The sequence below is a fragment of the Carassius carassius genome, chromosome 30 (assembly GCF_963082965.1).
Source record: "Carassius carassius chromosome 30, fCarCar2.1, whole genome shotgun sequence".
NCBI lineage: Eukaryota > Metazoa > Chordata > Actinopteri > Cypriniformes > Cyprinidae > Carassius > Carassius carassius.
This window is the reverse complement of record NC_081784.1, coordinates 29,199,655-29,223,462: the sequence shown is the minus strand read 5'-3', so window position 1 is coordinate 29,223,462 and position 23,808 is coordinate 29,199,655. Positions and strand designations below refer to the sequence as shown.

Here is a 23,808-nt window from a genome sequence, read left to right as displayed (position 1 = left end):
AATTTGGCAACATATGTAATGCATTTCATGGCTCTGTTGATATCGGTTATAAATTTCACAGCTTAAGTGTAAACCAATGCAATAGATGAAACGAAGCATGCAGAAAGGAACTAGTTAAAGCACAGCAGCACAGCAGAAGCCTCATACGTATCAATATTACTGACCTATAATGTTGAAATGCTGAGATGGGAGGAAGAAGGCCGGCGATGCGTTTGGTTACTCTGCTCCTGTCATGCATGTAAACCTTCAGTCTTTATTTGAAGCTCCAGTCTTATACTTGATTATACCCATCTTTATACACGAGCGTTTAGATGCATTAAAGCTCTCATGTGGATGTTATACATTTATCAAAGCACACAGATCTCATGCTGCCGTTAGAAAAGATGGAGGTGAAAATAATCCATGTATTAGAGATGATTGGACGCTTCAGCCACACTAGACGAACTATCGAAGCAAGCGTCTTTAAATTCAAAGAAAGATAGCACGAGCAACACCTCTGAATGAATACAGGTTCGTTAGTGGTTCAGCTGTTCAAAACCGAAAACTTGAGTTATTAAATGTGTTAAAAGTCACTGAGCAACAATAGTTTATAAAAGAGAGACGTTCTGAGATCCTGCTGCATCTTCTCACAGATGAGACGGTCACCGTGTGCGGTTTCATCTGTGAGTGTGTCATTAAGACGAGAGATATCTGTGTTAGTGAAGTAGACCAAATCTTTTTTTTTTTTTAATCCTGGTAACTTTCTGCTGTAGCGTCTCAACGCTTCTGACCTGAAGATGCACTTTCCAACAATATAAACGTTATATCACCACTGATACAAAAACAGTTATTGAACATGATTAAATGCTAGAAATAGTGTACATCACAGAAGAAAGCCAACACTGCCAACAACATTGTTCTGCTTGGCACATCAAACCCTACACAAACGTATTATATCATACTTAATATATATATATAAAAAAAAAAAGACGGCACAAAATAAATATTAAAAAAGAAGCATTAAAAAAAACAGAAATAAATATGGACAAGCTAATGCTCTCTCCTCTTGAACCGAGATGCTCTTTCAGTGTTCATAAGCCCATGAAGTGCTACAGCAGGTGATCAAGCAGACTGGAGTTCAGTAACACTTCAACACTTCAACTGAAACACATAGAGAGCATCTGCTGGACGTCTGGAGCAGGTCGTCAGAGATGGAGAGGGAAGCGCTCACACATCCACCACCATCTTCTTGTGTATATCCAGACCTCCGACGACCTGAGGACGCAAACAACATTCACTCCTGAAGATCTCTACATGAAATACACCGCTTCCTGTACATTAGGCTAGTCATGTGAGAATCGGCATGATATTAAACATCACAATATTTTAATGTGGGGAAAAAAAAATATTTGTGTATTGTATAATTTCTAATTCAATAAAGACTGTCATCCAGACTTACAGCACAGAACTCCTCGAAGGATATCCTCCCGTCCCCGTCCTTGTCAGCGTTGATGATGGTCTTGTCCACGATCTGCTGCAGCTGAGTGTCCTTCAGATTGTTGCCCACCATCATCTTCAGCACCTGGAACAGCTCTCCGTTGGAAATGTAGCCGTCCTTGTCCATGTCATAGATCCTGAAAGCGACTGGATCCAGAAAAGCAGCTAGTTATGAGCGAGTCAAAGCGGAGGGATGTGAGATCAGAGGTGAAGTGTGTTGTACTCACAGCGCAGTTTCTGCTCTTTATCACCCTTCACACTGAACTGAGAGACGCCCTCGATGAACTCTACACACAAAACCACATCATTAGCCCAATAGCTTTTATTATCTTTTTAGTTTCAGTTCTAGTTAAAAAGTTAACCTAAATGAAATGAGATGGTAACTAGCTGAAATAAAATATATATAAATATACATATATACACACACACACACATACATGCTTTTTATCTGCATAATGTGTCCAGCCAGCCATTGGCAACAGTGTGTAATTGTTGTACTAGGTTTGAGATTGAGGTTGTTATATATTCATAACGACATCATCTATCGTTAAGCCCCTCCCCTCGAACGCAGGTGAGCCAATGGCAGTCCAGTATCAGTTGCACAGGGAATGTAACGCGGACATCTGTAGGTTTCAGCTCCATAGAGAAACATCTAGAGAAACAACAGCGTTTTTTGGGGGTTTATGCTTCAAAAATGGAAAAATGATGTGCCTGGCGTCCTTGTAACACTGATTCCAGATATCCTGAGAGGATGGGCAATGGAATAAATTTGATTACATTTCCCTAAACCATAAAAAAAAGTCCCCAAAACATTCACCCCAAATCCCAATGAAGACAAAAACGTTTGTTTTCTGGTTGTCATACTTTCATTAAGTTACCATTTTGATCTGTTTAAGCAGAACGTTAATGTCATCTTGTGCTTCAGAAAGGCATCTCTGGCTAAAACCAGCTAACGTAAAGAGTCAATGCTATTACAAATCTAAACAGTGAACTGCTCTCACATCATGTAAAGTCAAAAACACATAAACGAAGGTCTGCTCTTCAGTGGCTCTCTATATTAAACTGCTAACTGTACATTAATTTAATCGTACCCTGCGGTACATGAACAGTGTTGATCTGGGATGTTTTGACAAACGTAACATGAGGCTTCTCCCGTGAGGCAACTTGTAAAGCGCTTTGAATGGCCATGTGGTCTGTTGAAAGCGCTATATAAATGCCAACATTATATTTATTTACATTATATAAATTACCAACATTTAAGCCGGTAATGGGTAATTTAACAGGTAATGAAACAGTTTTTTGTTGGGGTGGTGTCGGCGCAGTGGATAAGACACATGCCTTTGGTGTGAGAGACCCGGGTTCGAATCCACTGTGACACCAATGTGTCCCTGAGCAAGACACTTAACCCCTAGTTGCTCCAGAGGCGTGCGACCTCTGACATATATAGCAATTGTAAGTCGCTTTGGATAAAAGCGTCAGATAAATAAATAAATAAAATGGTTTAGTTAACTATAATCACCTTTCTGAAAACATATAGAGATCTTTAAATCAGAACAGAATCAGTGTGAGAGAATGTGAACGTTCTTGGCAAACGACACAAAGGGCTTCTTTTCACGATGTGATGCAACAGGTCTGAGCTTCTTTAAGCTCATTTGTTGAAGTATTTCACAGCTGCAAGCTTGAATTCATGCACACGTGATGCAGTGCTCTCAGAGTAAACATTCAATAAAGACGAATTCTTAGATTCATTATGCAATGCATTCAAATCTTTACATGTATTTCACTAAACCCATCTGCTTGTGTAGGCCCCTAACAATCAAAATGATATATTAAAAATCAAAAACTGAACCTATTTTAAGAAACTTTTAAACATGAAGTCTGTGCATCAAAGCATGACATTTCACAACAATATAAAATAAAAATAATAGCCAAATTCCCAATTCTTCTTATTTTATTGCAAAAGCTATCATCCCCTTTACAAAAATTAAATACAAATAACTATTATATTTAATACATCTTTGTATTTTTGTTGTACTTCCTTTATGCTGGTTTAGATGACATTTAAATGTAATTTAAGTTATAAAGATGTTTGTACTAATAAGACTCACCTTTGTGAACGTATGCATGTAAAATAGATCAAATATGCTTAAAATAAATCATAGTCCTAAAATACACCCAAATATAAATATACAACTAAATAATATAAAATATGTATAGAATATAGATTTACGCTCACAGAATGATGATGATTCTGGGGTGAAATGTGCCCTGCGCATGTTTTCATGAGATGCATTTCAAGTAGGACTTCCACCTTCAGATGAAGAAAGCGTTTGGATTCTTGTGCAGCTAAATGATTTCTGGCATGCCTCACCTTTAAAATCCACCTCTCCGTTGCCGTCCGTGTCGAAAATCTCGATGACCCTCTGCACCAGTGGATTCTGCTGTAACTCGGGCAAGGACATGAACTCCTCCACACTGAGGGATCCCGAGTTATCTAGGTCGAGTTTCTTAAACCTCTTTCCCAGCCTTTTAATCTCATCAGCATCGACTGGCGTGGACCGAGAGGAAACGCCAGACACACACAACAAACACAGACATAGACAACATTAGCAAACACTTGAATCCAGCACACGAAACAAACACTCGCCCGTCTGTCGGAGCACAAAACCACCCAGTCCAGCCGCTCTCTGTGCTTCAGCCAAACAACACAACAGATACCGTCGAGCGCAGACGAATGAATGAAGCGTGACACACTCACATCCTGTGACGGGATCCTTGGCTCGCGCTGGCATCGCTCGGGTCACCACACACAGAGGTTTGCCCATCGCACTGTACCGAAGAGCCATGCGGATCCCCCTCGCTGCTTAATACCACTGCTGAGCTCTGAATATCAAACTATAAGCTCATTCAGATTCAGTCACATGACCCTCCCAGCTCTGAGCTCTTTACTCCACTGCAAACTCTCTGACAACAACATGTCTGTTTGTTCTTACACTGCCGGTCAAATGTCCATCAACTCCACGCTCAGATCAGTGATGATGATGAATCACCAGCATTAGATCAACTGTAATTAATGCAATTAGAAGCGCTGAGATGTTAAAAGCATGACAGTCGCAGGAGGTCAAACTATCGAGTGTCTGATGTGAGAGAGCACATACGCACTGAAAGAAAAACTGATGATGGGGAAAAAATAAATAAATCACACATTCAAAATATTACAAGCCAACACAGCTGGAGTACTAGACTATGGAAGCTTGTCTGTGTCACTCGACAGCTTGGGATGCTTATGGCCTCTGCCACATGCTAGTATTAGGGATATGCCGGTATCAGATTTTCCTGTTGCGATTAAAATGTATTGAAATGTAGTTTGAAAAAAGTCATAATACAGTATGACAGGTTAAATAACTTTTTTCTTATAACCAAAAAGAACTGAACATTTAAATAAAAGCAATACAGAAAAATATGTAAAGTTAAAAGTTTTACACAGATTAAAGTGCAAAAGAACTATAAAGACCAATAGTTATCACTTTACAATAAGACTTCATTAGTTAACCATTAACATTCACAATGAGCAATAGCTACATTTGCTAAAGAAGTTATTAATCTTTGTTAAAAAGTACAAGTCTTAGTTCATGTCAGCTCATTAAATAACACACATGCAACTTTTGAGTTTAACAACGTGTTATTAAATATTGGAATACCTAAGATTAATGTTAACTAATGAAGCCATAATGTAAAGTGTGAACGGACAATAAAGAATATCTAGGGCATGTTGTAGTCCAGATTAAAATGTTTAAAAAAGTTTGAAAATGAATACCTATTTAGTCTAAATATTTAAGTATTTGGGTGTGATGAACACCATAGCGAATACACAAATCTGAATGGCTATAGAAGGGTTTTAGAAAGTAGTGCAGCTGCTTTATTTATGGGGTTTCCAGAGTAAGGACTTCATTTTCTGCAGATTAGCGCCATCTGCTGTCAGAGAGTGAATGTGGTCTCTCACGTGTTCTTCATGTGCTTATCATCTGTGTTTGTTTCAGAGCGCACACTCTTTCAAGCAGCATACAGCCGTGTTGTGCATTTTGACCAGTTGATGGGAAAAGTATTCTTAAAATGAATTCCAAATTCTGAATAATTTGTAATAAATAATTATTCACGGTATTTAGAAGTGCCCTTGATAATGATATATCGCATTACTGAATACCGGCACATGTCTACTCCACATACACACTTTTAAGCAGGTAATTTGCATAACCCAGCCTCTAAAATAATAACTCTAAATCTACTGAACGAGTATAAAGATTTGAAGAGATTACTAGATGCTGGTGCATTTTTGTGAGTTAGAGTTTACTACAGCAGAATTTCTTATAGTCTTGCAGGTTTCATGTACGAAACAATCAAAACTTGCCTATGGTAAAATAATAATAATAAAAAAAGCTTAAAATCAGAAATGTGATCAAAAGCACAGCACCAAACACCAGGACATACAGAAACTATCCAGGAGTGAGCATTCAAACCAAATGCAAAACAAGAAGAAGAAGAAAACAGGCTCCAGACACAAAAATACAGGCAGAAGCTCGTGTAGATTTAGTCCAGTGATCTGGATCACTTTGGGACTCAAGGAATGATTCTCAAGTTCACACAATTCACAATTATCAGTGAATAACAACTTTAGTGCAAAAAAGTCTTGCTGATTCCAACCATGGCTCTTAGTGTCTCGTTTCTTTCTCTGTTCCTCTCTCTGAGAGATCTGCTGCTTGAATGGCGCGTGTCATTTGCATGAGACATCTTCAATAGGGCACAGCAATGGTTAGATTTGACAAATATTAACTAGCCCAGGCCTGGCCTACCGCAGACGCTCCTGATCTCTTGCTTGTTTTGCATGCGTTACACATTCGCACACATCAGAGGGAAGCAAAACCAGTTAAAACCTTTCAGAGCTAAACATAAGCCTCAGCATCTCTGGAGACAAGCTTCACTTCATCATGTTTAGCTTGATCTGTTTCACAACTAGTGATTCAGGGAAGCGTGACCACGCTTCAATCACCATCTAGGTTTGATTAGCATTTTAAAAAATGAAAGTATTGTATGCAAATTTGGAAGAAATGTAATTATACTTACAATGCGAGCACATTTCCAGGGGATAACTTGCCTCATTTCCCTACAAAAGAAGAACAGAAGCAGATTTCATGAACTTTCTACACGACCTCTTCTCATACAGGTATATATGTTATATAATAATAATAAATAAGCGTCATATTTTAGGGATCAAAAACACTGTGCAATTTGTGAGACATTCAAAGTGAGTCGACCATTAGGAAGATTTCAGATGTCCACAACACCTGTGAAGAGACGACGCCAACTCTGAATCAACATATTTATAATATGATAAAAAAACTAGCCTACCATTGATGCCCTTATTTAGCTTATTTTGAAACGTCTTTTCATTCTTCCAAACTATAGAAAAAACAACTAAAATAACCCCCCCACAGAATCCTCCATACTGACGTTCGTTTCTGTCTTTTAAAACAATACTTGTGCATCACCTGTGATCGCAGCGACACAAACCAAACGCTGCTCTGTTCTAGAAGATGAAATACTAAATAACTGCACTCTCCGGATCTCCATCTGCTTTGATTTATTATTTATAAATTCAGTTCAAGGGCTCAAAGGTCCACATTCTGTCTCTGTCACAGCACTGAGCCTCCAGGAGTTTAAACATTTCGAGTCTGGATTCGTTGTGTGTTTTGACCAAACACGAGCGCTATGTCAGGGTGAATGTGTGATGTGTGTGAGTGTATCTGCAGCAGAGAGCGTGGGCTTTGTGAACGGATCATGTGACCAGCAGCCCGAGCTAAAGCCCCACAGCAGCGATACAAAGAGAGGGACTCAGAGACCCCGAGAGACACCCGCGCTGGGGACGGATGGGTGGGCAATCGAGACGGATTTAGAATATTATTTCATTTTATTTATTATTATTTAAAAAACTTTTTGTCTTGAATTTCATCTGGAGATGTTTTGCAGAGTTTTCCAGCTTTAATTCAGATTCATGATCTTTCTACAATGACAGAACATGTATTAGTTACACTGCAAATCCACTGATTGTGCAGGACTCTTTGTGGTTTAGTCTTGCATCCTCAGAGATGAAACATCACAGATCTACGAAACTGACTGTGAAAAGCAGATGCAGTGTATGCAAATGCAGAGCCGCAGTAAAATGGCATCTGAAGTGTTTTTGAAGAGTGGGACTGGGTTATTAATACCAGATCCCCAGAGTCCAAAATAAACAATTGACACCAGTGATTATTCACAGTAACTTTACTATCCACGAGTAGAAAAGAAAAAGAGAAGCACTGCGGCTCAGAAAGGAGAGAAAAGACAGGAAAAGATGGCGTTTTAAATGAAATCCTGAATCGTTAGTGGGCTCTTGTGAGATGTAAATGAACTCTTTCGTGGGCTGAACATTGTCTGGAAGACCTAAGAGGCAAACACTCAGAGCAGTTTATTAATAATGCATTCGCCATTCAGAGTCAATTAGACCGCACAACACATGCACTGCGCAGTGAACGCACAACCTTGCTCCCTGCAGAGCAAACATGAATACACAAACAAAACTCGCTGAAACGTCTTCAATAACACTGGGTAAAATGAATAGAGAGGATGTCAAATGTGTCACGGCTGGAGATGCTGCTTACAGCTGCTCATATTCATAACGCTCTGTCTTTGATGTTCTTTTGAGCAATACGATCCGAGGCCAAAGAACTGGTTTGAGATGGAGATGTTAGACTGGACAGAGGAAACCTTCAATAGGATATCGGACAAATTTTCTTATCGAGCCGATACCGATAACAGAAAAAAAAGAGCATTTATCGTCTGATACCGATACGGTGGCCGATATATCGTGCATCCCTAAAATACAGTGATTATACACCATTACTCCTTTAACACATTTATTACATTGTCTACATAACAAACATAATGAAAGTCAATATGAATATTTCAGATTTGTCCCAGAATACCATGGTGCTGTTAGTGTTACTACAGTAAATCCATGGTAAATGATTGTGATTTGTAGACTGAAAAGCCTTCTGACGGTCTCATTGTGTCTGAATCATTTGTGTTCTTGGCTGAATTCAAGAGCTTCACACTGATCTCACAGCACTGTTTACTGTTGCATGACTGACACTATCTTCACTAGTGAGCTTGCCCTGCCGTTTGAACTTTGACCTAAGTAAATAAACATAAACATTACATATACCGAACATTTGTTATTGATTTATCACGCAGTTTTATCATTATTATTTTTATCGCCCAGCACTAGCACAAATATTTTCTGATATCCACGTAACACCACCTGTTTATGGTAGTAATAACTGAAAATATCAGCCCTAAAACTAAAAATTATTATTCTTTACTAAAGCTTAAATTGCAAGTATGAGTAATAAAGGAGAGGGAACTGATATGATCGTTCTTCATTCTTCTTCACAATGCCCACAAAAATGACTAATGCTCACAAACAGCTGTACACTGCCTGAGTGCAGGCCTCCTCTTGACTGATGTGTGTGTGTGTGTGTGTGTGTGTAATACCTGGAGAAAGCCAGCCGCTAGCATTCCTATTGATCTCAGCTCCACACAGGAACAACATTATCTTTACATGTCAGACAGACTCTTCCTGTCTAGGTGGGTGGTTCTCAAACAGAAAAAACTGCAATGTACCAGACCTTATATGACGTCCAGTGAAAACTCTAGGAAACCTTGACCCTGCAGGCATACTAATACTAATTATTTAGGGCCTGAAGTAAATCTAAGACTCTATTATTTCCATGATGCAGAAAACCTTAGAATTGTTTGGAATCTTGGAATCCAACGGATTGTAGATGATCTGGGATCTGTACGCTTCAGGCTGCACAGTTCGGCACGCATGTGATTCGTAGACTAACTGTTAAGTTAAACGATCAGAGAGTTAAAGTTTATCATTTGCACATTTTGTCTTGCCAGTTTACACCATTGTTCACTGACACACTGCACAAAACCACTATCATATTTATGTTTATGTTTTGCGCAGCTTGTCCATGAACAATGGCTCTGTGTAGTTAATGCTGCTCCATGTGAAAGCACGCAGGTGATGGAGATTGATAACAGAACCGGCTTTACTGACAAGATGCGCATTAAATATCACATGTGATTTATCGTGCAGACCTAGGTCAGTGCATTTGGTCTTAAAGTGACAGCAGCCAATAAATACCTGCTTCTAAATAACATCACAGCTTTAACATAGGTTGATCTGTATTTAACTAGTGCAGTGAGTACTACGGTGTTATTTTACACTTAATTATTATATTTCTGCACCTGAATATGCTTGTAATTTGTGTAATTGTTCTTGTTTTACTTTAATAATTTTATTAAAGCCAGTAGTTTTGTTGTGGTATAGAAGTACTTAAAGTAAGCTCTCACTCTTTTTAAATTAAATTGTTGCTGGTTTTTGCCTTTATTTCACCACAACTATTTATGATAATACATTTAAACTTAAATCATAAATCCAGATTTTTTTTTAAAAAAAGCACAATTTCTGAGAAAAGAGTAGTAGTATTTACTACTATTGTAAGTAAACAAAGAAATAAATAAATGTTTAAAGATGTATTAATTCATATTTTTTTAATTAAAATGTAATTAAACCATTAAATTAAGACAGAAACAGTACTAGCAAAAAAAAAAAAAAAAAAAAAAGATTTTGGGGGGAAATACAATATTCAACAGGGCCCTAAAAATGTGTTCATCTTTTAATAAACCACTGTTAAATCATATAAGTTTCATTATTTCAATTAATTGGACATACTTTTTGAATAATTGAAATTACTTAACCATTAAAATGGAAATCCATAAAAATAAAACAGAAAAAAAATAATGGGGGAAAACTGATTTCATTGACCCTGTAAATATCAGTGTAGGCTGTATCTCATATATGTACATAGTCACATTGAATCGCAGATCCCACTGAACATATCAAGAGCTCTGCATCACACTGTTCTGTAAGACAAGGCCATACAAAGCCATTACTGCAGAAGACGTTTGCCTAGGGCTGTAGCTGCTGAAATACTGAACTAAAGCAGTTCTCTAGCTGTAATATCATCACCAGAAACCAGGACAGAGCCTAGATTTCAACACCAAAGTGTAAGCCAGCTATGATGGACGCAGCTTCTCATCAATCTGCTTCGGTCTGATGCTTCATCCTCAAAGGTTTCTGCACTGCAGCATCATCAAAGTCCTCCAAAATATTGAAATGTGTCAGAGCCATTGCCTTGTGGGAGAATGCATATATAACTACAGAGATACACCGCTTACCGTTTCTTCTTTAGGCATACCAACACAATATTTGTAATAGAGTCAATGAAAGAATTACCAGTAGTCAAGGGTCTGGAGCATTTTGTAAGGCACTGAATAAGCAGCACCGCATCACTCTCCATAAAGACTGATATTTAGGCCTAGTTTTCGTTTGCATCATGTCATAACACAAACTCAGCGTTTCAGGGTTGCAGTTTGACCTCGAGTTGACAGCATGGCAGTGTTCGACCGACACCCCTCCCAACGGCTCTCAGTCTGTCACAAGACTCTTCCAGAAAAAGACATCGACTATAATAAAATGAAGAAGCCCTAAGGACCTGGAACAGAACGTTGTAGAGCAGACCTAGATTTTGTTCCAGTTAACTTTAATGAAACGATCAGCTAGAAGCTTGCTGTTTTCCAAGGTAAAGGCGAGTACAGGTGAGGCTTCTGGATTGCCATCTTCTTGTTGGTTTACACTGAAATCTGTAAGTCATCACATTAACAACTAAGTGTAATGAGTTTCTGGTGTAAGACTTCACTACTGAATTTCTGGTGTAACAGACATTTACATCATTGGTGATGATGGTGCAATACCGTGGATCTCAATAGTATTAATGGTTTTCTTGTAAAACACTACATGAATGTCGTAATCATCCAATATCACAGTATTACCATCGGATACCATCACAATGCTGCATTTGTTATGTGGGCATGAAGCAGTTTGGTAGTAATTATTGAAAGTGCTGAATGTAGAGATGTAGCACTGCAGGATACATTGTATGGATAACTGTATCATTCAAAGAATAGCTATAAAGATGGATTATAGGTGAGATGAAACATCTTGAAACAGTATCCATTTCTCTTATTTATCAAACTGTTGATAGAATAATAGTAATGGAAATGTCTGATTCTTGTAATAAATGTGGTGTATATATGTATTGTCATACTTGATAGCTCTGGCTGTAACTTTAAATGCCACACAGCATCAAACGAGGCACAGCTCAGGTAAACACTCATTTTACAAACACTTTGCATGAAAACAGACTCAACCTGACAGATGCACAATAGGAAACCCATAAATCTTCATGCTATGACAGCTTAGCCAAACGTTGAATGTGTTGCCCAGGGTTTGCAGGAAGCATCTGACACTACGATATGTGGTATTTGTTTACAGTGCTGCAAACGTGTCGTGTTGTGTTCCTTACCATTTTGCTGCTTGCGCGACGGAATTCGCCCTCGGAAACGAACAGCAGTAAATGACAGCACAAAAATAAGAGGGAAATTCTGCTCTTGGTCTTGTTGTTTTGTGAAGAAAAGGCTGGTTTTGACACAGCAGCAGCGTAACCTATTTTCCGTCCGTTTCCGTGGGCTTCACTGCAGCAGCGAGGCGAGGAAGCGCCGCAGGGCGGGGAGGGAGGGAGGAGGCGCGCTGCTATTGGACGACGCGCATAAGAGGCGGGGCAACGAAGCGCTGATGGGCGGTGCTTCGGTACACTACATACGGGAAACCTTTGCTCCACTCCCTCCCTTCACGCTCACTCACTCTTGGCACTCTTACTCACTGGCTTTGGCAGTGTTGGGGAAAGTTGCTTTTAAAAGTAATGCATTATAATATTGTGTTACTTCCTAAAGAAAGTAACTATAACGTTACTTGGTTACTTTTTATTGAAAGTAATGCGTTAGGTTACTTTTGCGTTACTTTTTTACAATTTGGGCTAGGCTTGCTTGTTTGCTTATAATATAAAAATTATATTTTTGGCAAACGTAACAGCCCTTTCACACCGAAAGCCTCAGGCTGAAGGAAATGTAAATTCACGTCTGTACAGTAGAACACAGAAAAAGAAAGTACAACACTCTTCAGCAATAAAAAAGAAGAAATGTTAGTTTGTCTTGTGCAATTTTGAATTAAAGGTCAGTAGCAAATTGATTAATAAAATGGGATTGAACACATAAAGGATATTTGCATTATTTAACATATTCAATTATTGCAACTTTGATTCGTCATATTTTGAGTTGCTTTTATCTGTTTTTATTAATTTTCAGAAAAACTAAATCTGTTTTTTTATTTTTTTTTTTTTTTTTTTTGAGTGAGATGAATTAATGCATGTTCACATTTATTCTAGAACTAAAGTAACATCTTACTACCAATTTCTCTGAACATGGAGACAGAAGAGCTTTCAACCAACAAATGGGAAAAGAGTAACTCAGATATTTTCTTGTAAATTAAAAATGCGTTATTTTACTAGTTACTTGAAAACAGTAATCTGATTACGTAACTCGCGGTACTTGTAATGCGTTACCCACAACACTGGTCTTTGGTCATGTAATCATATATATATTAAACTATTTGCACTTCAGTGAGATGGATATGTAGGCTATAGATTTGTTGAACTTGTTAAAACCTGTGAAATTGAGATTCCTTAAACCCTTTAAGACGTTAAGGTCTTAAAATGTTTTATGATTATGCTAAAACCTAGTCTTCTAGATATTTCATAAACACTATGCTGCAGCGCCACCTGTTGGCTGCATGTTTGGATCAGTTGTACATTCAAGTGCTGCTTTATCTTGGTAACCCTCAATTAGCAGTCATTTCCAGTTATGGGATGATCAGTCATGTGTAAAATTAAAATAATTAAATAACTAGGGGTATTTCTGCAGTGACCCTGGGGTCTGCATGCATGCGACGTGTGTAAGTCCAAGACTGCTCAGTTAACACACCACATCTCATTTTTGGTACACTTTATTTTTCTTTTAAGGAACATTAGGCTACCATTTTGAAAAATGAAAAAATATGGAAAAATACAACCAACTTACAATTATTGCACATAAATCACAATGCACCATTACAAAACACTCATAAAAAGACACACTAGAAATGTTGACAGAAATGCTACATTTACTTGGATTAACAAACGGCATGCTAACAATTCTAACATGTAATCTATATAAAATCTGTAAACTGTAAATATATCACTGGGTCCTTCTGAGGTAGACAACTGGAAGGAAAACGGCAAAAGAGACAACACTACAAAAAACAGGGTAAAGTGCTACTATTTTGCATCAGACACATTCCTTTGATTTTCCAGCAGCACCAAGACAAATCCAACAAATCTCACACTCCATCACAAATCGTCACTAACAGGAAAGGCTGCATCCCTACACTATGAGGAACCGCTGGTTCATATTTCAGTGAGAACGACAGTGTGTCGTTTAGCTCAGATTAAGATTGTCTTCACTCACTATTAACCATAGACTCTTTTACAGAAACAGTTCTTTATTGATCCACATGAGGGTGCGTGTGTCGTTGGGTTTACACTCGTACTCGATGCTGTTGAAGCTGTTCCCCCATTGACAGTGGTCTCTCTTGTTGTAGTTGTAGAACTTGACCTGCCAGACGGTCTCGAAAAGCCCTGCCTGAGTGAACTGTCGAGCACAGAAACCACACATCAGAAGAAACTCTTATTTTTAGTCACATGGCTGTTTTAATATATTCCCAGTTTGGAATCCCAGTGAGCTGCATTGCTTTACTTTCTACTTCTAAGATAAGCTTCAAAGTGAACCCATTTAAAAGACCTTCAGCTTCTCAGGTTGTCAGTTCTCACCTGTATGTTGACCTGCACAGGTTGCCTCTCTCCGCTTTTGGTGTGTGTTACTCCCTCAGTGTCATACATGCCAGTGTACACTACGGACTGAGGGTCTTTCGACTGCTGCTCCATCGGAAAAGTCACTCCGCCGATAGTCATGGATCTGAGGATTGAGACATGTGACAGCTTACAGAGGAGTATTGCATGTTTACATTATGATAAGATTTAACAAAACCTATACCACATTCTGAATATCAGTCATTTACTGTGCTTAAGCATATGATACATAACGAATACATCTTCTAAATTAAACAGAAATTCAGATCACAATGTCTATTCGAACTGTCAGACATCTTTGCCTAGATATGTGTAGGATTACATGTAAAAAAGAATACTTCATGCATTACAACATGTATCCAGTCAAACATGGCTGATGCTTTAATCGTCTGGATTTGACTGGCAAAGGAAGCAATCTGTCAGCTCCCTCTGTCAGTGCATGAGATGTAGACACAATCCTGCAGGATAAGCCCCACAATCATGACATCCCTATGTATAACAGTTGCTTTCATTTAATTTCATGTATTTTTACTATAATCAGTTCACCATGCCAAAACCAGTAAAATGATATCCATAGCCAACAATAATAATTCAGCATTGTTGTCTTGTAAAAGCTATGTCAGAATACTCTCGTGCTGTAAAATGGTAACACGTCCATTTTTAATTTTGCATCACTATATAAAGGTGTCGTTTATTTATTCATATAGGCATTAAAAATATTTCTCAGACACTGAAATGCATCAGTGCATCTTATCTTTCAACGCTGATGCAAACCAAGCTTTATTCAAAACTAAGAATTTCAGTTCAAAATGAGAAAACCAATATATTTTCAATTTCTGGAATTACTATCAAATTGCTATGTACTCACGTCGCCTCCACCGCTCCCGGTTTAACGATCACGTCGATCTTATATTTAGTTCCCGTCAGTAATTTGATGGTTCGGGTCTGACCGAACCTCGTCCCGTCCGATTTGAAGTAGACTGGTCCGTTATTCGGAGTGGTTTTCAGCGAGACGCCGACTTTAATCAGTTGGGGTATGTCAGCCATGATGCCAGATGATGCGGAGAAGGCAGTCAGGTGCAAGAAAACAGGTCAAGATATTTCAGGCTGAACTAAATCGTTACGCCGTAACGTGTAAAAAAGCCACACCGCAGAAGGCACGTCCAAAGTCATGTCTGCTGTGCTGTCCCTGTCCATAATCCGCACTCGAAGAGTAATCCGAACAAGCGCGTGTGTGTGCGATCTAATGAGATCACGAGCCCACTTCAGATTAACACCATGCAGCATTCAGGTTTTTAGATCATTGATCATTCAAATATGCTTCTGTCAAACTAAGTGCCTTCCAGTACAGCAAGCTTCTGTTGCTCAAGGATATCAGGTGTGAACAGTTTTGCAGTGTTGCCACTGAACAGGAGTCAAAATATTATGGTAGGCTATCCTATTTAGTTTTTTTGAGCATGTTTCATGCATCAAATACAATATATGTTTAACTACCTTTAAGTACCATGTACTGTACACACACACACACACACACATTCACACACACATACACACACACACACACACACACACACAAACACACTCACACACACACATAGGGCCATACACCCACAAAATATTTTGAAGCCACATATACAACCCTATTATTTGAATGGCCATCATATAAAAATATCTAAATCCTTAGGCTCAGGCCATGCGACATAATTAAAGGGGTTATATGATGCTTTTTAAAGATCATTATTTTGTGAATTTAGTGTAATAGAATATGTTGACATGCTTAATGTTCAAAAAACACATTATTTTTCAAATACTGTGCATTATTGTAGGTCCTCTATGCCCCGCCTCTCTCAAACGTGTCATTTTCTATAAAGTCCCTCCTTCCGACAAGCACAGTCTGCTCTGATTGGCCAACTGACCCACTGCATTGTGATTGGCTGAACACTGCAAGCCCTCATCAGAAATATAATGCCTCTTTCCATAATCGCCAGCTTCATCTTTTAAAATAAATGTAAAGACAGTTAAGACAGCTGACTCTACTGTGAGCCTTATCTTTCTCTCTCTCTCTCTCTCTCTCTCTCTCTCTCTCTCTCTCTCTCTCTCTCTCTCTCACACACACACACACACACACACACACACATGGTGTGCAAAACTCCGCATTTGAACAGTCAATAGCAAATACTTATAACTAATTACAAAACATACTTACAGTAGCTGATTCAGAAGCGCCAGATTGTCGTATCAAAGTCAGAATTACCTCCTCTCCTAGGTTCATGAAAGGGTCGTCCATAAAATGCATTGCTGTTCTGTTGTAAGTAATCTTAAAGATTACTTTTGGAAGGCCAAATAAAGTGCTTTTGCTTTCACCTAAATACACACAGCATCTCCCTGACATGACTGCTTCAACACTAACTGTGTTACTGAAACCACGACTTCTTTCTTTGCATGAACATTTGGGTGGCATTACGCAAATATTTCCACACAGTGATGTGGGGGCGTGTTTGAATGAGACGTTTTAGGGGGCATGACAGAGTCTTAACTTTGAAAAAGAATATCTTTTAGGATTTGAGACTTTAGTCTTTGCAACTTTACAGATCTTCTTTATGCACCAAGAGTTTGTAACACTCCAAAGAGAAAGGAAAAATAGAAAATTGCATCATATGACCCCTTTAAAGGTTTTCTCATAAACAGCACATTCACTTCCCTTTTCCGTTTCTTCATTTTCTTTGATATCTCATTTTCTCCCTCCTGTTTATGCGTGCACATTTTCCTTGTACCTGTCACTTCTTTACCAGCAGGTCTACTGTTACGAAGACAACAGTCTCCACCTCGCTGCAAAAACAGTCACCTCTTTGTCATTTGCTTCCACACAATCTAAATTTGAGTTAAATTCAATGGATTACATTATGTTTTGTTATTGTTATTTCTCTTAAAATCAATTTAATACTGAAGATTAACAAACCTATATTTCGTACAAATATTTAAACATTTTCTAAAGTACCTAAATGTCAAAACTAGTACAAAATATTTTTTTAGAAAAATAATACTGAATGTAGCGCCCCCTGCTGTCCTAGATGTATCTATCCTTCGGAATGCTGGACGCTTGAACCCAGATTCGTTTATTTGCCTCTCGACATGATATTACAATCAATCTGTGACCCTTGGTTCCACACCACCTCTTGCAAAGTGCAACTTAGATCTCTGCAAAACTACTATCAATCAACCACAGCTACCTATCTGCTCCATTAAAGTGACCACACTATAACTGAAATATACAATGGATTTATTTAAAAGGGAAAAAATAAACAGAAAAAATTAACAAAAATCGAATCAAATTAAATATGAATTCAACCAACTTCTGAATAAATTACAATTTTCAAATGCAGTGTTTAATTTACTCTTCTATGCACAACAATAGGCACTTAAAGGGTTAACCTTTTAAACTTCCATCGAAATAAGGCTAATGATTCTCCTTTAAATTAACTCAAATTATACACAAAGTACAAATTTGTTTTCACTAAGTGTAAATCAACATACCACTGAAATTCTGGTATAGCTATGTAAACTCAGTACATAAATAAAGTAGGCCTATGTAAATGAACTTCAGTTTCAGTCAAGAATATAAGCTGTAACCCTTGATTAATATACCCAATGAATCACAGAGTATGAAACCGTTATATCTTTCACTAATTCAAAATAAACAACTTATTGTGGGCCCACACACACGCACACACACCCCCCGTTGCAGGCCTGAAACGTTGCTTGTGTGCGTTGAGGCCGAATGAAACGTAAAATGGCCGCTTCACTCAATAAGAGCACAAATAAAATAAACAAAGGGTACCTGAATGTAAATGGCAATGGTTAACGATTCCCGTCACCCGTCAGATCGATCCACATGAAACCATCATCATTTAGGAAGCTCTGTGATGTTCCCGCGATGCCAGAGGAACTCCTAACCACTCATCGATTAGGAGCGCTATCTGGATTCCTCCTCAGTGGCTCCGTCACTCTCAATCGATGCAACAGTTCTTAGCAATCACTTAGAACACCTTTGATGCTCTCACATACACACCGATGTAAGGGATAACGTTAAACTTGAGTAAAGTTTCTCACCAGTAACATAAATAGTCCAATTTACTGCGATAGCGATCAAGCAATAAACTAACAGTTCTTCCGAATCGTCGTGTTGACTTCGTTGTGTGATCGTGTTGACCTCACAACAGAATACTATTCAGCTTAACACTTAAACAATGCAGTAAAGACTATATTTTTACACAAATAAAACAGCACGCTCTGTTATCATGCCGACAACATCTTTTTTTCCCCTTTTTCCTGCCCCTTCGCTCACACTAGCCCTGGCCAATCACAGTTGCCATAACTGATATGAGGCGGGATCAAGCTGTTTTTATCCAATAACCTTAAACCAAATACAACTTACTGACAAGACCATTTCTGAACAGGTACACTTTGATTCAATAATAAACTCGCATCACCAAGCAGCGCATTTCTGCATAAAATAAACAAATAAATAAAATGCAAACGTTAATAAAGAATAATCATGTAGAAATTAACCCAGGGTTACATGAACAATAATACTCATCTTTTTGTGGTGTTCTCCTCTCTAGCTCCCTCCTTTACTATAAATCGGCATGTGTCTGCCAAATTTATTAATGCAACTTTACAACAGATGTCCTTTAACATACAGTGTTCTGACTGTGGATAAAGGGTCGCCGTGATTCTGCCAACTAAGACATGTTCAAGACAAAAATATAGGCTTAACCCAATCTCTAATCCCTAGACCTAACCCTACCCATAATTTATTTCTAAAATCAGTGGAAAATGATAGCTGATTAACAAAGGTGTTGAAGCACCTAACTGTGGTTGTCAGCCTAAAACTCAATTTTGATTGGTTGATTTGAATGTTGTTCCAGAACAAGGATGTTGATCCAGAAACATGTTGTACTTGGAGAAATCACGCTCACCGTGGATAATAATGGGATGCTAATATTTGCTAGCAGTGTATTTTAGTTATTTCAGTTATTGTTTTTTTTTATTATATAATTATTATTCTTTATTTTACTTTATTACTTTATTTATTTTATTTCCCAATTAATGACTCATCCGCGCTTTCCAATAGGCTGCACATATGGGGAAAAAGTAGCTTTCTTCTACTTAAGAAGAGTGGTCCCACTTTATATTAGGTGGCCTTAACTACTATGTACTTACATAAAAAAATAAGTACAATGTACTTATTGTGTTCATATTGTATTGTAAAACACTTTTGCTGCTATTGAGGTGGGATAGGGGTAAGGTTAGGGAGAGGGTTGGAGGTATGGGTAAGTTTAAGGGTGGGTTAAGGTGTAAAGTATGGGTCAACAGTGTAATTATAGTGTAATTACAGAAATTAAATACAGATGTAATTACATGTAGTTTTTTTTTTAAAAATATAAGTACAATGTAAAAACATGTATGTACACAATAAGTACATTTTACTAAATTATTAATTAAAATGTAAGTACATAGTAGTTAAGGCCACTAAGTGGGTCCAGAAGAGTTGTGCACTTTTATGCACTTTTTATTTAAATATATGTTTTTACATAATTTTTTTCTTCTTGAAAACTATAATTTCGTCATCCAGGCTTTCCAATAAGTTGCACGTGAGGGTAAAAAAAAGTAGCTTCCTTCCACTTAAAGAGTTGATTCAATGATGTTTGTATTGGTTGCTAAATTTTTTGGGGGGGATTTAGACCTGACATAACTGAATCCAATGATGAACTGCCTTTAACTATCATCTTTGCATTATTGACACTGTTTTCCTAATGAATGTTGTTCAGTTGCTTTGACGCAATGTATTTTGTTTAAAGCGCTATATAAATAAAGGTGACATTGACATTTACATTGACCTGATGAGAGTGGGCAGCCAAGGGACCTGACTGAAGTTGTGTCCAAGATCTGCTCATGTGTGATCCACGCAAAAAATCCACCAATCTTCACGACCACTTGTGTGCTCGACATCCAGCAGAATATGCCACGTGCTGGGCCTTGGTAAAATAGCTAGCCAGGGTCAGCAGATGATAACTGGGGCTTTTGCAAAAGGCACTAAATATAAAACTGACAGTGACAGATGGAGGCAGTTGACAGATGCGGTAACTCGCTTCCTGGCCAAAGAAATGGTTTCGTTCAATACAGTGGAGAAGCCGTCATTTAAGGCCATGCTGCATGCTGTTGGAAATATTTCTCAAAGACGGCTATCCCAAACCTTTTCAACGAGGTTAGAAGTTACATGACGAAAGAGCTGGGTGATGTAGAATATTTGGGCAATTACTGACTGGAAACAACAGGAGAAACAAATTGGCTGTATATAACTACCGACAATGGGGCGAATATTGTTGCAGCCATCCAGCAGTTGAAATGGACATGGTTAAGTTGCTTTGGGCACAACTTGAACCTGGCCTTAAACAACTCACTTGCGCAACAGATGGCCAGCACAGACCGAGCTTTTGGGGTTTTCCGGGCAGTCAACACTGCGTTTTCGCACAGCTGGTTAAGGCGATGTGAGCTGCAGAAAGCAGAAATTGGAAATGAAACTCCCTGATCACTCACTGATCACGGTCATTTTTAAAACAGTTATCTAGCAATGAAAAAATTATTTAAGAACTATTAAAAATGTATTTAATATGTATTTTATTATTTACTGCGGCTTTACTGACAGGACTGTGCAACATGATGGGGCTCAAAACAGCAAATGGTGGAGAGGAGCAAGCCATCAAACGTGTGTTTGCCCAAATCAAAAGTCGGCGCTGACTCCCCCAGCTGACATGGCAAGACACAAGTGTTCTGGAATCTGTGAACAACACGCTGAAGCCAGTAGCGGACTTTACAGACATTCTCTCTGGAGAAAATCACATAACGTTGTCCTCACTGCTGCTCATGTTGGCCCATTTAGAAAGTGTGCTGGAGGAGTCAGGTGATGTTTCCAAACTGACAGCTGATCTGGAGCGTGTCATGCTGGAGCAGATGGAGGCAGATATGGTGATGACACCATCCAGAGGATGATGCGTAAAGCAACACTGCTAGACCCAAGGTACCAAGGGGACCATATGGAAGAGATTGTTAGAGAGATTGCTCTGTCGCTGCCAAGGCCAACACCACGTCCCTCACATGCTGGAGAAGATGGAGAGGAACCAGATGCCGGCGTCCCCACTGTGTCTACCTTGTGAAGAGAACAGCAGCTGCAGCCACGCTCACTGATGAGCAAAAGGTCGAGTCAGAAATGACCATGTACCTGCAGGAAATGGCCATCGATGGGGAAGAGGACCACTGACTTGGTGGAAAACGAATGAAGAAAGGTTTCCGTTTATGGCAAGATTAGCACGGAAATATCTGTGCACATGTGCTACCAGTACAGCCACAGAACATGTTGGTATTTCTGGCCAGAAACACCTTCATTCTTTCATTTGATTTTGACATTATGGCCAAGTAAAATGAAGTGACATTCAGCCAAGTATGGTGACCCATACTCAGAATTTGTGCTCTGCATTTAACCCATCCGAAGTGCACACACACAGAGCAGTGAACACACACACACACTGTGAGCACACACCCGGAGCAGTGGGCAGCCATTTATGCTGCGGCGCCCGGGGAGCAGTTGGGGGTTCGATGCCTTGCTCAAGGGCACCTAAGTCGTGGTATTGAAGGTGGAGAGAGAACTGTACATGCACTCCCCCCACCCACAATTCCTGCCGGCCCGGGACTCGAACTCACAACCTTTCGATTGGGAGTCCGACTCTCTAACCATTAGGCCACGACTTCCCACAAATGGTCTTTAAATGGTCTTTAAAGGTATTTATTAACTAGACAAAAGTGAATTGACGGTCGCTGAATTCTGGGTTTATATCTTAAAGTGCCGCGGCAGTGCAGTATATCCACAGAGCTATGTAACAATGAGCACGATCTCTATTCGGTTGTGAAGTGATGACATAAGAAGCGCAGTTTCCAGGTCCAAGCTTCAAATCGCTTCACTTGAGAATACTACCTCAACAGTCGTTTATGAGCATTGTTTATTCATATTAATAATTTAAGCTAAATGCTTTCAAACCTACGGTGTACACTTCATTCTCCGTGCTCACAGCGTCCCAAACACAAATTATTTTTATATATTTTTTAATAGTTATATTTTCATTGTCTGGCTATCTGGGACTTCAGTTTGGAGTTAAAGCTTAAGATTATAACTTTTTAATAAGAATTAAATCACATTTTAAGTTTATATTAGCACCTTTTGTTGTTTTCTCGTGGTATCTGATCAAGCGTTTGGACACAGAAGCGGTGACACGTGACAGCAGACTTAACAGGCAACTAGACTACTAATAATTTATTAATAAGGGCTGTTTTTTTGTACCATTTTAACAGTGTACAGTGCTAGACATGTAAAAACAATTCCAATTATAACCAGTAAAACCATTACAAATTCTGTGATTGTTTCAATTTTTTTCAGCATTGTTTAAATGACATGGTAGACTCATATGAATAAGAATCAAATCCATTGTATCAAAATACAAATCACACCATTACTATGTAAACACCACTGTATTTGATTTGGTAATCATTTATTACAATACAATGTATTTTATAATAATACTAAGTATAGTGGTATGACCACCATCTGATATATCACTGTGTCACAACCGTTCCACCTCAGTACTTTTTGTGTTGAGCTATTTTGTCAGTAATATTTGGTTTAGCTTCCACTTTCAGCAGCATCTGAAGACACTGAAGATGATACAATAAGATAAAAGTTTATTATCTCATGTCCCGAGGTACAACTCTCTCACTTCCTTTCAAAACCACATGTGAAAAACACTGTTCATTTAGTTGATTTAAAAAATATATACATTGAATAGTCCAGTAAACAACCGGATGATGTTTTAAATTCTCAAAAGGGTGTCACAACATCACTTTATTATTGTAGATAACCTGCAAACACATCGGAGGCAGAGTCAGACCGCAAACATGCATTGCTCCACTCTTTTGTAACACATCTATCTTTACAACTATCTTCATTAAACTTCCTGAGAGTATTGTTTTTTCTAATGTGATGAGTTTGTCGAAGTATTATTCCCACGAGTGCAGGCTTCAAAATAACTTGAAGCTGCACCGAAATTGGTTCAGTAAGGGCCTTCTTATTGAGGACCAATACGGTTCTTTGCAAAAGTAAATAGTAAATAATGTCTGTTCTAGGCTAGCAATTAAATACAATGATACTATAAATGTTCACATTCAAATTAAGACCAGAATAGACATTTTTGTCTTTGTCATTTGTCTTTCACTATCATTGACAAGCATAATATAATCATGGGTGCCCATGGGTTCT

General features: G+C 38.5%; 2 protein-coding genes across 3 annotated transcripts; both read right to left on the bottom strand.

The window, feature by feature from the left end:
• Positions 1-1,132: 1,132 nt before the first annotated feature.
• Positions 1,133-12,319, bottom strand: LOC132111222 (calcineurin subunit B type 1-like). 2 transcript variants are annotated; one of them, XM_059518378.1, is made up of 6 exons: positions 12,006-12,319; positions 6,598-6,637; positions 3,848-4,024; positions 1,704-1,763; positions 1,439-1,623; positions 1,133-1,254 (listed from the first exon to the last, which is right to left on the bottom strand). In XM_059518378.1, the coding sequence occupies exons 1-6, from the start codon at positions 12,006-12,008 to the stop codon at positions 1,207-1,209; spliced, it is 513 nt and encodes a 170-aa protein (XP_059374361.1). In that variant the 5' UTR covers positions 12,009-12,319; the 3' UTR covers positions 1,133-1,206. The 2 variants fall into 2 exon arrangements, with proteins under 2 accessions (XP_059374361.1, XP_059374360.1); XM_059518377.1 differs by lacking the exons at positions 6,598-6,637; positions 12,006-12,319 and adding an exon at positions 4,235-4,380.
• Positions 12,320-14,056: 1,737 nt separating this feature from the next.
• On the bottom strand, positions 14,057-15,932 carry cnrip1b (cannabinoid receptor interacting protein 1b). The gene is made up of 3 exons (XM_059518168.1): positions 15,310-15,932; positions 14,403-14,547; positions 14,057-14,223 (listed from the first exon to the last, which is right to left on the bottom strand). The coding sequence occupies exons 1-3, from the start codon at positions 15,486-15,488 to the stop codon at positions 14,059-14,061; spliced, it is 489 nt and encodes a 162-aa protein (XP_059374151.1). The 5' UTR covers positions 15,489-15,932; the 3' UTR covers positions 14,057-14,058.
• Positions 15,933-23,808: the final 7,876 nt, after the last annotated feature.

Coding starts and splice junctions, on each gene's coding strand:
- LOC132111222 (XM_059518377.1), bottom strand. CDS start 4,322: ATGGCTCTTCGGTACAGTGCGATGGGCAAACCTCTGTGTGTGGTGACC. Junction 1,764..3,847: donor CGGAGAGGTGGATTTTAAAG/GTGAGGCATGCC, acceptor TTTTGTGTGTAG/AGTTCATCGAGGGCGTCTCT. Junction 1,624..1,703: donor TAAAGAGCAGAAACTGCGCT/GTGAGTACAACA, acceptor TTCTGGATCCAG/TCGCTTTCAGGATCTATGAC.
- cnrip1b (XM_059518168.1), bottom strand. CDS start 15,488: ATGGCTGACATACCCCAACTGATTAAAGTCGGCGTCTCGCTGAAAACC. Junction 14,548..15,309: donor CCGGGAGCGGTGGAGGCGAC/GTGAGTACATAG, acceptor CTCAATCCTCAG/ATCCATGACTATCGGCGGAG. Junction 14,224..14,402: donor CTGTGCAGGTCAACATACAG/GTGAGAACTGAC, acceptor TGTGCTCGACAG/TTCACTCAGGCAGGGCTTTT.